This window comes from Bombus huntii, chromosome 7 (genome assembly GCF_024542735.1).
Source record: "Bombus huntii isolate Logan2020A chromosome 7, iyBomHunt1.1, whole genome shotgun sequence".
NCBI classification, from domain to species: domain Eukaryota; kingdom Metazoa; phylum Arthropoda; class Insecta; order Hymenoptera; family Apidae; genus Bombus; species Bombus huntii.
In genome coordinates this window covers 12,046,073-12,059,088 of record NC_066244.1, presented here as the reverse complement: position 1 = coordinate 12,059,088, position 13,016 = coordinate 12,046,073, and the positions used below count along the sequence as shown (strand labels likewise).

The following is a 13,016-nucleotide window of genomic DNA, read 5'->3' as shown; positions in this document are numbered from 1 at the left end:
GCCTCCTCCTATTAACCTACTATACCTCAATAAACATTTTATTTCAATCGTACCAGCTATTTAGTTTATCTGGCCAAGATATGATATCAATTTATCCATCAGTTTCGATATCTCAAATAAATTATTCGTGTTATACTACTTTAACTCTACTGTATCTACAAGTATGCATCTGTTTTCGCGTACCTTGGTTCGCGTACGATCGCAGTTCGTAAAAAGGAAGCTACAGCGCCATCGACCAGTGAAAGCTTCCCTTCAGACCTCGCTCTTCATCTCTCGCGACCACCCTTTGTCACCCTCGCGCAACCGCCCGTTTCACCCTCTCCACCCCCGGCCGCCCATCCCTCCCAGTCACTTTCTTTCCGTACTACTTCTCGTCCCGTCGTTACTAGTCCCCCTTCTGATTTAACCTTCCCCCTTCCTACCATTGTTTCTTTTCCTACTCTTAGCAATACATCCTGCAACACCCGCCATTGTTTTCCACGACAGCCGACGTTTCGAGGGACGAACCGGGAGCAGGGAGCCGGTATTTAACCTTTCTGATATCATGCGTTTCGCAACAGCTCCTTCTTCCCTATAGAGATTCTTCGATAGGTTGCAAAATGGGACAAGCTTGATCGATGAATCGAAGGTTTGAGATAGATGGCTGGTGTTCGAGATGCAGAGAAGTGAAAAGTTGGTGAACTTTGAAGATGTTCTCAAGTCCTTTGTTGCAGGCATACGGTCTAAGAGATCAAACCACATACGATACTGTAAGATCGCGTGTAATCAATCATCTTCTCACCAGAGAAGACAATTAGCCTTCTAAATAGAAGAGATCGCTTTATCCATCTGTAACATCTAAACCACATGAAAAATACGTTCCACGGTTCGCCTCAATTCTCGACGCTTAACTTAAGCAGAACAATCAGCTAAATAAAAAAAAATGCAGTGTAATTTCCAAGAAGAAGCGGTTCTTCGGTCACGTTCAGTTCGAGATTTGAGATGCTTAGCGCATCCTGCGAGAAGTGCAACACGAAGAGGCGAGAACGTGCACACTCTCTTCTCGCTACACTGCCGATGCATTAGTCTAATTGAAATCCGGATGGCATGGCGCGCGTGACCGTACACTGACTCAAGCTGTCACGCTTTCAAATAGGTATAGGCGTGTCATAGATGTGCGCCAGGGTTGCTCACTTGCTACATACCGGGTGACGCGTCCACGTCGTCGCCGTTCTTCGTCACACGATCGTTAATGAAATCGGAATGGTATCGGTTGGATCGTCGTAGCGGATCCTCGAATCCACTTCGAGCGAAGTGAATTAAACATTTCCTTCATTTTCATTAGCGAACAAATTTTTGAAGAAAATTCTAGAGTATCGATGAATTACAATTAAGAATTCAATCTTGCAATACTACGATAGAAAGCACGCCAGTGAACAAAATATAACGCGACGCGCTAAAAGATAAATTACAATAACTCGTAGAGTTAATTTGCCTTTATGAAATGAACATACAAAAATAACTTTAATGGATAGCGTGACTAAAACAATGCGCTTTGCATGTTTGCATTAATTTACTTTTTCTTTCGCGATATCACCTTCATCGACTACATAGATCAAAAAACGTATCCATTCGTTTGCAATCATTTTCACACAGTCTACGTTATCGAATTCAGTTTTCTAATATCATACGCGGCTATGAAAGGATGTTTCAAGAAATTATATTTTACAGTTTTATGAAATTTTAATAAACCGAAGTATTGAAAACGTTACGACCAACTATCGCTCAGTGCTTAATGAATATTAATTCATTCAAATTGCGATTGGTATCTATCTATACTTCGACTCTCGTGCAAATTTAAATTCCAACTTGAATCTTTAAATTGAAATTTAAATTTGAATCGCAGCATGAATTTAGATCGCAATTGGAATCTCTGTAAATGTTGAAGTAAGAATTAATTTTCGTATCAGACGAACGCTTCCGTGACGTTCAATCAGCTCATACGCAGCATCAATCGCGCATCTATTAGCATTCACGGAGTCGCGCCGATGGAAAACAAGAGTTCGTAATCGACGCGTATATCCGCGTGACAGAAAGTAGCAAATTAGCGTCGCGTGTTGCAGATGGAGGATAACCTTGAAAATTCTAGGCAGAAGCGATCGACTGGTCATGTGGAAAACCGACGTGACCGGTCGTGCAACGACACAGAACGAACGCGTCTCCGGGAACGAGCGTATATACTTTCTAAATGCATGCGCGTCGCGTACGCGCATGCGCCGAGAAAGTAAAATGAGATACTTTCTCTACGTGGTCGCAATTCTTAAAGGGGTGGCACCCGTGTAAATAAAAGAAGGAAACGCGTGTCGTAACCGGCGACGAGGGAAACCGTTCAAAACTCAGCGCGCGTACGCCTGCATGCTTATTAACGGAAAATTAAAGCATAACACACTTGGAACGATGTTCCTTCGCCGTTGCAAATGGACCGTGTCTAAAAATATCCACGTGCTCTTATGGAACAACCGTTATGACGTCCCCCTACGTCCTCCGAATGTGTTAAAAGGTGGGCATTTTTATAAACTTATGAAGTACCACGTACAGGGTGACTCGTTTTGAATTGTAGATGAATGTGAGAAGGCATAACGCGTCGAATGAAAAAAAGTCGAATATACGAGGCGTTGGAAGTAATAGCAGACCATTCTCAACGAACTGAATAGTTCACTGCCTAAAATTGATGCGAGCAAAAAATATTTTATTTAGCGCAACAACTGATTTTGTTGTTGTCTGGATTTGAATTAGAACATATGGGTTCCTCCGTTTATTAGAATAAATTAATAAATTTACAGCCAAACAGGAGAGAAAAGAGAAACTGTTTCGATGTCTCGTGTAATGATCGAGGAAAGAGGAATATCCCTTCGACGAAATATTTCGAAACAAAATAACGATTTCAAAAAAGTATCGAAATTTTGGAAGGATCTTAAAATCTCCTTAGCGCGTCGGACTTTTCTATTTACTTCTTGACACCAGGAAAACCTCTCGACCCTATTTTCCCTTTCGATTCTCCTAACGCTTTCTCCAAATTAGGCCAACGCGTATACGAACACGATACCTCGACGCTCATTAACATTGTTCCGCAGCGTTCACCGCCGAAATTACTTTCACGAATGACTGTAAAGCTCACTTGATCGAGTGTTCTGAAACAAAACACGTTAATTCACCAGACATGCACGCAATTAGCATATTTTAGCGGTAAACTGTATCGCCTGATAATATCCAATGTTGCCGAAGACGTTGCTCGGGCGCGAGGCGGAGTGTTTACGCGCGCAAATGAGAGCGAGTACGATTCGTTCTGTCTCTCTTTATCTCGTTCTTCGTTTAGTCTTTTTCTCGGCCTTGATCGCCTGGCCGCGGAGCAAGGACCGTGCAGAAAAAGGAAAGGAGTATATATACCAGGGAGAAGCGGCGAGGATGAAGTGAAATCTGACTTCCCCTCTGTTCCGTCCAGATACACGCGTGTGCCTGGCTAAACGACGCGAGACACGGCTGTACGAATCGTTCGTTTCGATTGGAAACTGAGATTGAGAAGCCTGCTTATGATTAATCCCATCGAGGATGCTAATCCTTTATGAGCTTGTTGAATTTTAAGAAGAACAAAACCTATCTGATTATCTTTTATGTTTAAATTTATTCATATGTAATGTCTATAAAGTTACGTAAAGAACTAACTTTGTTTAAAAAACTCTCCTATTTTGTATTTCTGATAGAAGATTAGATATCTGAACTTTAGCTATATAACGTTATGAAAATATAACTTGAGAATAATATACGAAGAAATTCAGCGGACAATGGAACACTTTGTAATATGTCTCTGATAAAAAAAAAAGTAATAAATAGTAGATGAAAGATGGTTTAACTTCTTGAATTTTATCCAATATGCAACAAGTGAGATTATGAAGTTGCATATAGATTGAAAAGGATTGCTATTGCAAAAGTACAATTGCATATGACGCTTCGAATTACCATTCATTGGAAGATTAAAATTCTGTTAAAGTAGTATCCATTTCGCATATAACGAAATGCGATAAAATTCTATGAATGTGGATAATGACGATGATATATTACAAGATACGTATTCTATGCGAAAGACGCAATCTCACGTGCCTGATAAAAGCTTCTATATTATGACACAATGTTTGTTAACGATTGCTCCTCTATCTTCTGCCTTTTTCAAGATAGAACCGTCAAATCAGGGGAATTGTTTACACGTAAATAAGATATCGTTTAAGGCTGAATGCGTACGAGCGACATTTTACCGCGCGATCCCGCTGTGACCATATGCCTGTCTTTATTGTTCTTAATAGGAAAACAAAGACACGACATATGGCCGTAGCGGCATTGCGCGATAAAATGTCGCTCGTGTGCATTCGACCTAATAGCACAACTACGTTATCTACTAACGTTTTTCATGCTACCGATACAATGAGTGCAAAATGAAAAGAAATATGTTGAGAAAGATATCGCAAAAAATTCAATTACACCAACGACCATGTCCGAAAAACTTATTAATACACTACTGTTCGCCAAACGATCTTGTGCTTTGAAAAAAAATTGTGTAACTGTATGGAACGTGTTTTTACGACAGACACGATCAAATCAACGTTGCAGTAAAATAACTGACTTCGACTTCACGGTTCGGTTCACACCGCGCAACCATGTAGTAAATTATTATTACAAGGTGTAACATACGCTCTCGAGCAAAGGTAAGAAAGTAATTTACGCGACACATGAACGTTGGCCACGTGCCAACTCAATTACAGTTAAAAGTATGAAAAAAGAACTTCGATCACCGTTTCGACGCTCTTTTTCTGTTTGATTTATCATGGAACGAGTTTTCAATGCGTCCTCGAACCGAGAACGTTCCGCTTCAACCAGAATATGGCTTAAACTTCGCGCCCTCTATTATGACAGCTACTTTCTCTGCTTGGAGATATTTCCGCGAGGAAATCTCTCTAACGTTAAAAATGAAGATATTCTATATGGTGAAAGCTTTACAAACTAGCAGATGGCGCTATTAAGGAAGGAAACGTTGATACCGATCGACCCAAAATCATCGAGTCCCTTTTATGGAAAGTCAAGCGTCACCGATTGCGGAAGGTGAGACGACAGGTAAGAATGAAACAGCACGAAGAAACGTGACGGTGCATCAGGAAGATGGGAAATCATTAACCTTGCTTACTCGAGCCAACGGGTCGTGGAATTTGTATGCGTCATAGGATACGCGGGCATCTTCAGCGACGCTTAAAGAGACGCGAGAATTATAATGCATTGCCACACGTTCATCTTGCGGACACAGTGACAATGCATATGTCTTAGGCTACCGAAGATAATGGATCTACTGCGTCGGACCACACGACTCGACGCATAGCTGACGACTAAGATCAAAAACGCTTCGGAATAACGAATTAGAAAATTCCATCAATTCGCGTCATAAATAAAAAAAATTCCTCCCTATTTCTTTACAATTACACAAGATTCATTTCATATTAATCTACGTATCGACATAAGAATTTCACTTAATGTAACCATTCATACGTCTAAATTGAATCACCTTATAATAGAACATACGTGCGATAATACAAATCCACGTGGTACACAGTGCTATAGCTATAGCATGTTCTAAATCATTGAATCATTCAAGGTCATCATCTCCATCTTACAAACGACTTTCCCCCTCTTCGTCTTCAAATAGGTTTTTTTTTTATTTATTTATTTAAATTTTACAATTTTTCCAGTAGGATATTGGTAAAATATTATAGCGTTAAAATATTATAGTGGTATAATAATATAACATGCGGGTGGCTACCCCCAGCGGGGTACCATCTTCGTGTTTCCCTAATCCTTGAATGATCACCAAACTTCGAACACGCTATACTCACCGACATCAGCCGGCATAAAGAAAAAAGAAAAATCTCACCTTCCGTAAACTTCTTGGTAATGCCGAAACCAGCGGTAGGTCGTCGCCATCCCCTCCAATTATTACACAACGATTCCGGCTCGCTGCTCCAGCTGCACAGAGAATCCTCTTCGAAACGGTCAGAATCGTCGAAGGAGTAACGATCGGTCTCCTCCCATTCGATTATCTGAGGAGCACTCGATTGACCGGCGACATTATCCACGGCCACGGATACGGCGGAAGCAGCAGCCGGCTCTGTTCCTCGAGCACCGCCGCCAGATCCGCCGCCACCCCCGTTGCCGCTGTTGCTGCTACCATTTCCACCACCCCCTCCTCCGCCGCTTCCACTGCCTCCACCGCCACCGCCGCTACCACCCACCGCCACGGGAGACCGAGCCAGATTGCCTGCCAGTTTTAATTGTCGTACGAATCGGCACGCGCGACACTACGAGCCACTGCGCCCCCGAACGACCACCGTGCTCCGACGACGGCCCCACCGCGATCACGAAGCGACGACACCGCCGCCGTCTCTTACGAGCCGAGCCACCGTTCGACGTGTAAACCCTTCAACCCTGTGCCCCACGCGGATCGCCGCCTGCGGGAGAATAGTTATCTAGGTTATTCAGAGAGTTGACGTACGTTTCTTTTGTTTGGGATATCATGGATCGTATGTGTTGTCTTTCATTTATCAGGATTCGAATTCTGTTTTATTTTGACGCACTATAAACGAATGATTTTTGCATTTATAAGTAGGTAATTATATCGGCCAACTCGATTTGATTTGGTTTTATAAGTAGGTAATTACAGTAGGGAATTCGAACTTTGGATCTTTGGACCTGAATGGTTTAACTGGCTGAACTATTCAGTAATTGTCTACCTGTGCTTAATAGTGAATGAATAGCTCTATTTGTATCTATACAATGACCACTATTCCTCCTTACAATTAGACAATTTGCTTCTCTATTTGATAATACATATAAATATCTCTTATGATTATGTAAGCACATGTTTGAATAAGACAACTTTTGAAACATTACCATTTTCCAAATTCATTCATGCGATGTTACTAAATACATTTATTGCAATGAGAATTAATAAACAAAGTAACGTAGCATTACTCAAATCCCCCCCTTTTGATTTTTGAATACAACGATATTCACTAACCTCAATATTAAAAGAAATAGTCTTTTTTCACATTGTCCAACAATATATGGAAACGAAAAAGAAAATAAACAACACATACAATGCCGTATTATCAATAAACAATCATAAAATAAGAACTGCAAAACTACGTCACACATGCAACAGGAATAATGAACATTCAATTTGGATGGGACATAAAGAAGAGAATCTTGTGTACATGTAGAAAAAAATTTTGTTTAAGAAGAGTCAGACAATATTTCGCGGATGATACTTTTAGTTTATATATTCGCCAGGCTTTTCATGGCTGGACACCTATGAAATTTGTTAATTGAACTCTGATTTGTCCGGCATGCTAGGGTAATTGGTAAATCCGGGCGTACGCCCCTAACCACCGTTTTACCACCGTCAACACGGAGTCCGATACTTCCCTTCTATTAGCCCTCTCTGTCATCACCGACAGCTATAACAGCAACGGTCGCTACTTTTAATTGTTCCACCAATCGGTGTACAAGCAACATTATAATACTTCGTACCCTACATAGTAATACATACTTACTAATGGACGTTTATTGTTTCAAAAGAATTGAATTATTTTGCTCTATTTTATACTAATTTGACATTTAACGTCATAAATGAAAATTGATATTTAAAAATAGAGAAATATTTAACATTGTAATAATTAAATAATTTTTACATTGATATATTTAAATAATCGTTGTCTCTTATTATTCTTGTCCAATTTCCAATCGTTTAGATAAAGAAACCGATCGACGTCGTTCGAAAGATCATTTAATATGCTAATGGTAATGAGATTAGTCTGTTAAAAACAGTCGATCACATTTTCAAATACTTTTGTTCTTTGTCGCTGTCATGTTTTATCCGTGATGCAGAAGAAGGTCACCTTTCACTTTCCAATTCTGTTATTCGGTTTTGCTTATTTTCCGTAAATAAATTTAAACCGAAGTCTAGCATACCGCCGGAAGTTAACCCCCTTAACATTCGAATTAAAACGGATATTTAGTATGAATAATTGAGTATGTCTCCCGAATCGTGTCTTCCGTGAGTAAGATGCAACACCGACTGTAGCGCGTCGATCATGTAAACGCGTAAATAATCACCGAAGCACTGCGCGGAAAAAAACTTTTCTCTTTATAAACACTCTTGTTTGTGCACGTGTATTAGAGCGACAATACCATAAAACAGATATTACACTCGTGACATTGGAATCACACAGATCGATTAAATCTGACTATTATTCGAAATTAACAAGTCCTCACCTAAACATGGGAAACATTTAAAAAGACATCGAATATACGTTACTGTGGTTATTCGAAAACATTAAATTGCTTAAAACGCTGAGTAAAACACAAAACAGCTGATTTACGTCACTTCAATGTTTGAAGAAGCGTATTGATTTTTCGTATATTAAAGTATCATTTTCATATTTTGGATAATTTCGCGCCAGTCCTAAATGCGAACGAAAAAAAACAAGCAAAAAGAAAGAAAGTTAGAACGTCGATACATATGTATGTATATAGTCTACCGTAAACAATTAAGAAAGAAGAAATGTCCGATTTGTCAGCAAAGAATGTATAGCCTGTGGCGAATGTCAAATGAGCGGCCGTAAGATTAAGGTTAGAAAGGATTAGGTTAGGTTGAGCTTGCGTACAGAAGAAAGGGCAAAGAAAATTCGAAAGAGGGACACAAACGTATCAGTGACGCGACAGACGGAGGCATAAGGACCTTGGCGGGTCGACAGACCCACGTCAAGAACGTGCGACGACCCCGACCCCGCATAGAGGAGCAGTCCCTCTCCTTTCATACATCTACTACCCCGTATGTCTCACTCTTCCACCTTTCACACCTTTTGTACACATGGATTTCTAACCCTTTTCCTGCTTACCTCACCCTCTCTAACAAGTTTAACGTTCGGTCACTGGTGCACTTCACACCCCTCTTTCCTTCTTCTACTACTACTACTACTATTGCTACTGCTACTAGCACCACCGAACGAACAGTACGGTACCAGAACAAAATGAGGAATAGTACATAAACATGTATATAAGTATGTATATATATGTACATATATGTATATATATGTATATATATACTTTATGTATAGACACATACACACATAAAACAGCGCACTCGACAACAGAGTAGGACAGCTGAGCCACCACTGCCCCACCAGTTTTATGTAAGAGACATCTTGCACCGTGTCCGCGGTACCTTCCGCGAAGGTTAAGCCCGATACGGGCACACGAATAATCGCAGTAATTTACGTTAGAATTGCGCACTACACCACTGCACTAGATCAAAACTTCAGCTAGGCTACCCCATCGACGACAACAACAAATATGGCGAGCGAACCTCCTCCTGCGCCTCGCTGCAACGACTGCCGACTGTCCGCTAGGTGGCGATCAAAACGCCGCCCCAACGACCCCTACCCGTTTCACAGCTTCGGTCATACTCGGGCTATCTCGGATTTTGCTCCGATTATTTCGCGGCATTTTCAAATACGAAATATATACCTCGTTGTGAACATAATACTCGTTTAAGTGTATATACATGGAGAATCGAATTAAATCATGTGAAAGAAGTTATGTATGATGTCACTTTATATTATTTGCTATTGCAATCACGCTATTGAATAATGTAGTTATTATGGTTATCAATAGAAATGTTTACAACGTATCTAACTATTATAATCGTAATAATGTTATTATAATATAATGTCTTGTATCAAATAAAGTTTATATTCTTTATTTATGCTCTTTTTATGTATTGTTTCTTCCTTTATCTCCTATATATTTTCGTCAAATTTGCAATCATTGCTATCGAATTGAATACGAATTTACATAGTCAAACCAGGTGAAGCACATCTAATCTTAGATTATCCCAAGTATCTAGTGACATTTTTATCCAATCATAATTCTTGAATTGTGCAGGAAATTTCGCGGGCTTTTATATACTGTTTATGATTTTAACGTATGTGAATATTTATGATCTCTGGTAATTATATTTGAACAATTACATATTCTGACAAGCAAAGTGTGCGATGATATATGATATTTAAATCATTACTTGTCATTGTATTACATCCCTCTGAAGCATATGATTTAATAACATTATTTGTTATATCAAAGGTGGTATATGAAATAAAGTTGAGATAATTTAAGGATAATTTAAGTGAAATAAAATTCAGATAATTTAAAATAAAAGCATTTAATATACAAAATGTCATCGAATAAAGGCCACGAATCAAAAAAAAATCCAAATGATACAATGAAAATTTTAATTGCAACCGATATTCATCTAGGCTTTGAATATAACAAGAAAAGAGGTTGGTTTTTGTAACTTATTATCTCTATTATTGAAATAAAGTACAATTTATGATATAATATTCATATTTGATATTCACTGATTAATGTAAGGGCAAGAAACAGAAGATAGTATCACAACGTTTGAAGAAATTCTGCAATATGGAATAAAATATAACGTAGACTTTATACTTCTTGGTGGAGATTTATTTCATGATGCCAAGCCATCGCAGACTGTAATGATAAAATGTATGGAACTATTAAGGAAATACTGTTTAGGAAATAGGTAAATAAAAGTTATTCTGCCATATTTTTTACATGTATTAATCAAAATATTATTTCTTAGGGAAATTAAAATTCAATTCTTAAGTGATCCAGAAATTGTATTTCGTCACTGTGCCTATAAAGTTGTGAACTATGAAGATCCAAATATAAATATTAGTATGCCAGTATTTTCTATTCATGGAAATCATGATGATCCAAGTAAGATATATAATATTTATCCTAAATACAATTATAACATTCTTTCAACTTATTTCTTATTGTCAATAAAATAATAGGCTTTGGAGCTGTTGGATCAATGGATTTATTATCAGTATCTGGTTTAGTAAATTATTTTGGGAAATCGACAGACCTTACTAAACTAACCATTGCTCCTATAGTTATAAAAAAGGGTGAAACCCATGTTGCACTGTATGGGTTAAGTTATATGAATGATCAAAGATTATCTCGACTATTAAAAGATTTTAAAGTAAAATTATAAGGAAATTTATTTATTTAATATACATGTTTTTTATATATTTGTATTAACAAGTATACATTTTTTATAGCTCGATATGTTACGTCCAATGGAGCCTGAAGATTGTTTCAATATATTTGTTATACATCAGAATCGCTCACCATGGAGTGAGCATGGATATGTTCCACAAGGCAAATTACCAGAGTTTATTAATCTTGTTATATGGGGTCATGAACATGAATGCCGTATTACTCCAGAACATATCCCTGAAACTACATACTATGTTTCACAACCAGGTATACAATAATTTTTTTATATTGCTTAAATTATAATGCAAAGATTACGTACAAAGGTTCTATATATCTATATATCCAACATTGAAATTACAGGAAGTTCTATTGCTACCTCCCTATGTGAAGGTGAAGCAAAACCCAAACACATTGGTATTTTGAGTGTGAATAAAATGGATTTTAAATTACAAAGTATAAAACTGCAGACTGTTAGACCATTTATTTTTGACAATCTAATTATTCAAGATCAAGATATACCAATACAAAATAATGAGCCACGCTCTGCATCTGTATACAATTTTGTTGATAATTACATAGAAAATGAACTCATACCCAAAGCCAGCATGCAGTTGTCTGGTCATCCCAAACAACCTATTTTGCCTTTGTTGCGTCTAAGAATATTTTACAGTTCTGAGGACGAAATCTTCGATCAAAATAAGTAACATTTAATTTTATTTATATTTTTTAATTAATTTAACACAGGGATAAACATATATAATATGAAATATGTTTCAGATTGGTACAAAAATATTGTGATGAGGTTGCTAATCCCATGGATATGATTGTATTTCGCAAAAAAAGAGTTGTTAGTAAGAACGCAAAGACAAATTTGACAGACTTTGGTGATGAATTCGAAGAAATGGCACAAATTCTCTGTTATGAGGCAAATAAGGGTCTAAAATCATTATTGTTATATTAATATTCTTCAAATATAAAGAGCTCTTTTTTTTGTTAGGATGAAAAAGATTGGAACAAAACTGTACAAGGAGGTATAAAGAAACACTTCAGTTTAGAAGAAAATAGAGATAAATTAACGGTATTAACCGTTAATGGTTTAAACGAAGCATTAAATCGATTTGTTAATGCAGGAGATATAGACGCTTTTAAAGATATTGTGAATCATCAAATAAAGAAAACTATTACTCATTTGGAAACTTGTGAGGTTGATACTGTTGAAAGTATTTGTAATGAAATTAGGAATTTTAGAAATAACCGAATGCAGGAAGAAGAAGAAACCACTGAGGTATATTTAAATTAGGAAAATTACTGTGATAATATTAACTTATTGCTAAAGTTTAAACTTATGTAGCTTACAGTTTTGTATACAATAAATTTATTATTTTCACAGAAAGGTTTTGAAATTAATGCAAATAAAGATATTAATATCAGTGATGAAGATGAAGACAGAAATATGATGCCTACAACTAAAGGAAGTAGAGGACGCGGACATGGACGTGGACGTGGAAAAGCTAGTACAATTTCAACTACACATTTGTCTGCAAAGCTAGGAAAGAAGATGGTAAATTGTGAAGATTTTTTAAACTAATAATTTTATATATTATAATTATTTATTATATTTTTTATACATCGTTAATAATTATTGTATATTTCTTGTCGTTAGGATCAAAATATTCGACAAAATTATATGAAATCATTAGATACAACTAAGAAGAATAAGCCTAAAGAAATCATTATAGATGATTCTGATTGAAATATAAATTATTAAAACTGATTCTTGAAAAAGATTGTATTTTACTTTATTTTAAAATAAATTATTTTTTATATTTATTAGACGTTTACGATAATTACTTATC

General features: G+C 37.2%; 3 protein-coding genes across 5 annotated transcripts in view; 2 read left to right on the top strand and 1 right to left on the bottom strand.

The window, feature by feature from the left end:
• The window catches only part of LOC126867279 (zinc finger SWIM domain-containing protein 8 homolog), a 111,327-nt gene extending 105,187 nt beyond the window's left edge, over positions 1 to 6,140 (bottom strand). For both annotated transcript variants that reach the window (XM_050621558.1, XM_050621559.1), the window contains exon 1: positions 5,951 to 6,140. In XM_050621558.1, coding sequence (XP_050477515.1) covers positions 5,951 to 6,000 — 50 coding nt within the window. In that variant the 5' untranslated portion in view covers positions 6,001 to 6,140. The remainder of the gene's footprint in view (positions 1 to 5,950) is intronic.
• The window catches only part of LOC126867353 (40S ribosomal protein S14a), a 92,601-nt gene that overhangs the window by 78,281 nt on the left and 1,304 nt on the right, over positions 1 to 13,016 (top strand). The gene's annotated exons all lie outside the window — the stretch shown is intronic.
• Positions 10,032 to 12,990, top strand: LOC126867303 (double-strand break repair protein MRE11). 2 transcript variants are annotated; one of them, XR_007690209.1, is made up of 10 exons: positions 10,032 to 10,415; positions 10,507 to 10,678; positions 10,739 to 10,875; positions 10,953 to 11,143; positions 11,223 to 11,427; positions 11,521 to 11,860; positions 11,938 to 12,085; positions 12,158 to 12,445; positions 12,555 to 12,721; positions 12,824 to 12,990. XR_007690209.1 is itself a non-coding variant. In XM_050621618.1 (10 exons), exons 1-10 carry the CDS (start codon positions 10,310 to 10,312, stop codon positions 12,911 to 12,913), a joined length of 1,848 nt encoding a protein of 615 aa, XP_050477575.1. In that variant the 5' UTR covers positions 10,033 to 10,309; the 3' UTR covers positions 12,914 to 12,990. The 2 variants fall into 2 exon arrangements, 1 of the variants encoding a protein (XP_050477575.1); XM_050621618.1 differs by having other exon boundaries at positions 10,033 to 10,415; positions 12,551 to 12,721.

Excerpts from the sequence above, each read along its gene's own strand:
- LOC126867303 (XM_050621618.1), top strand. The coding sequence starts at position 10,310 with ATGTCATCGAATAAAGGCCACGAATCAAAAAAAAATCCAAATGATACA. Across the intron at positions 10,416-10,506 it reads TGAATATAACAAGAAAAGAG|GGCAAGAAACAGAAGATAGT; the intron begins GTTGGTTTTTGT and ends GATTAATGTAAG. Across the intron at positions 10,679-10,738 it reads AAATACTGTTTAGGAAATAG|GGAAATTAAAATTCAATTCT; the intron begins GTAAATAAAAGT and ends ATTATTTCTTAG.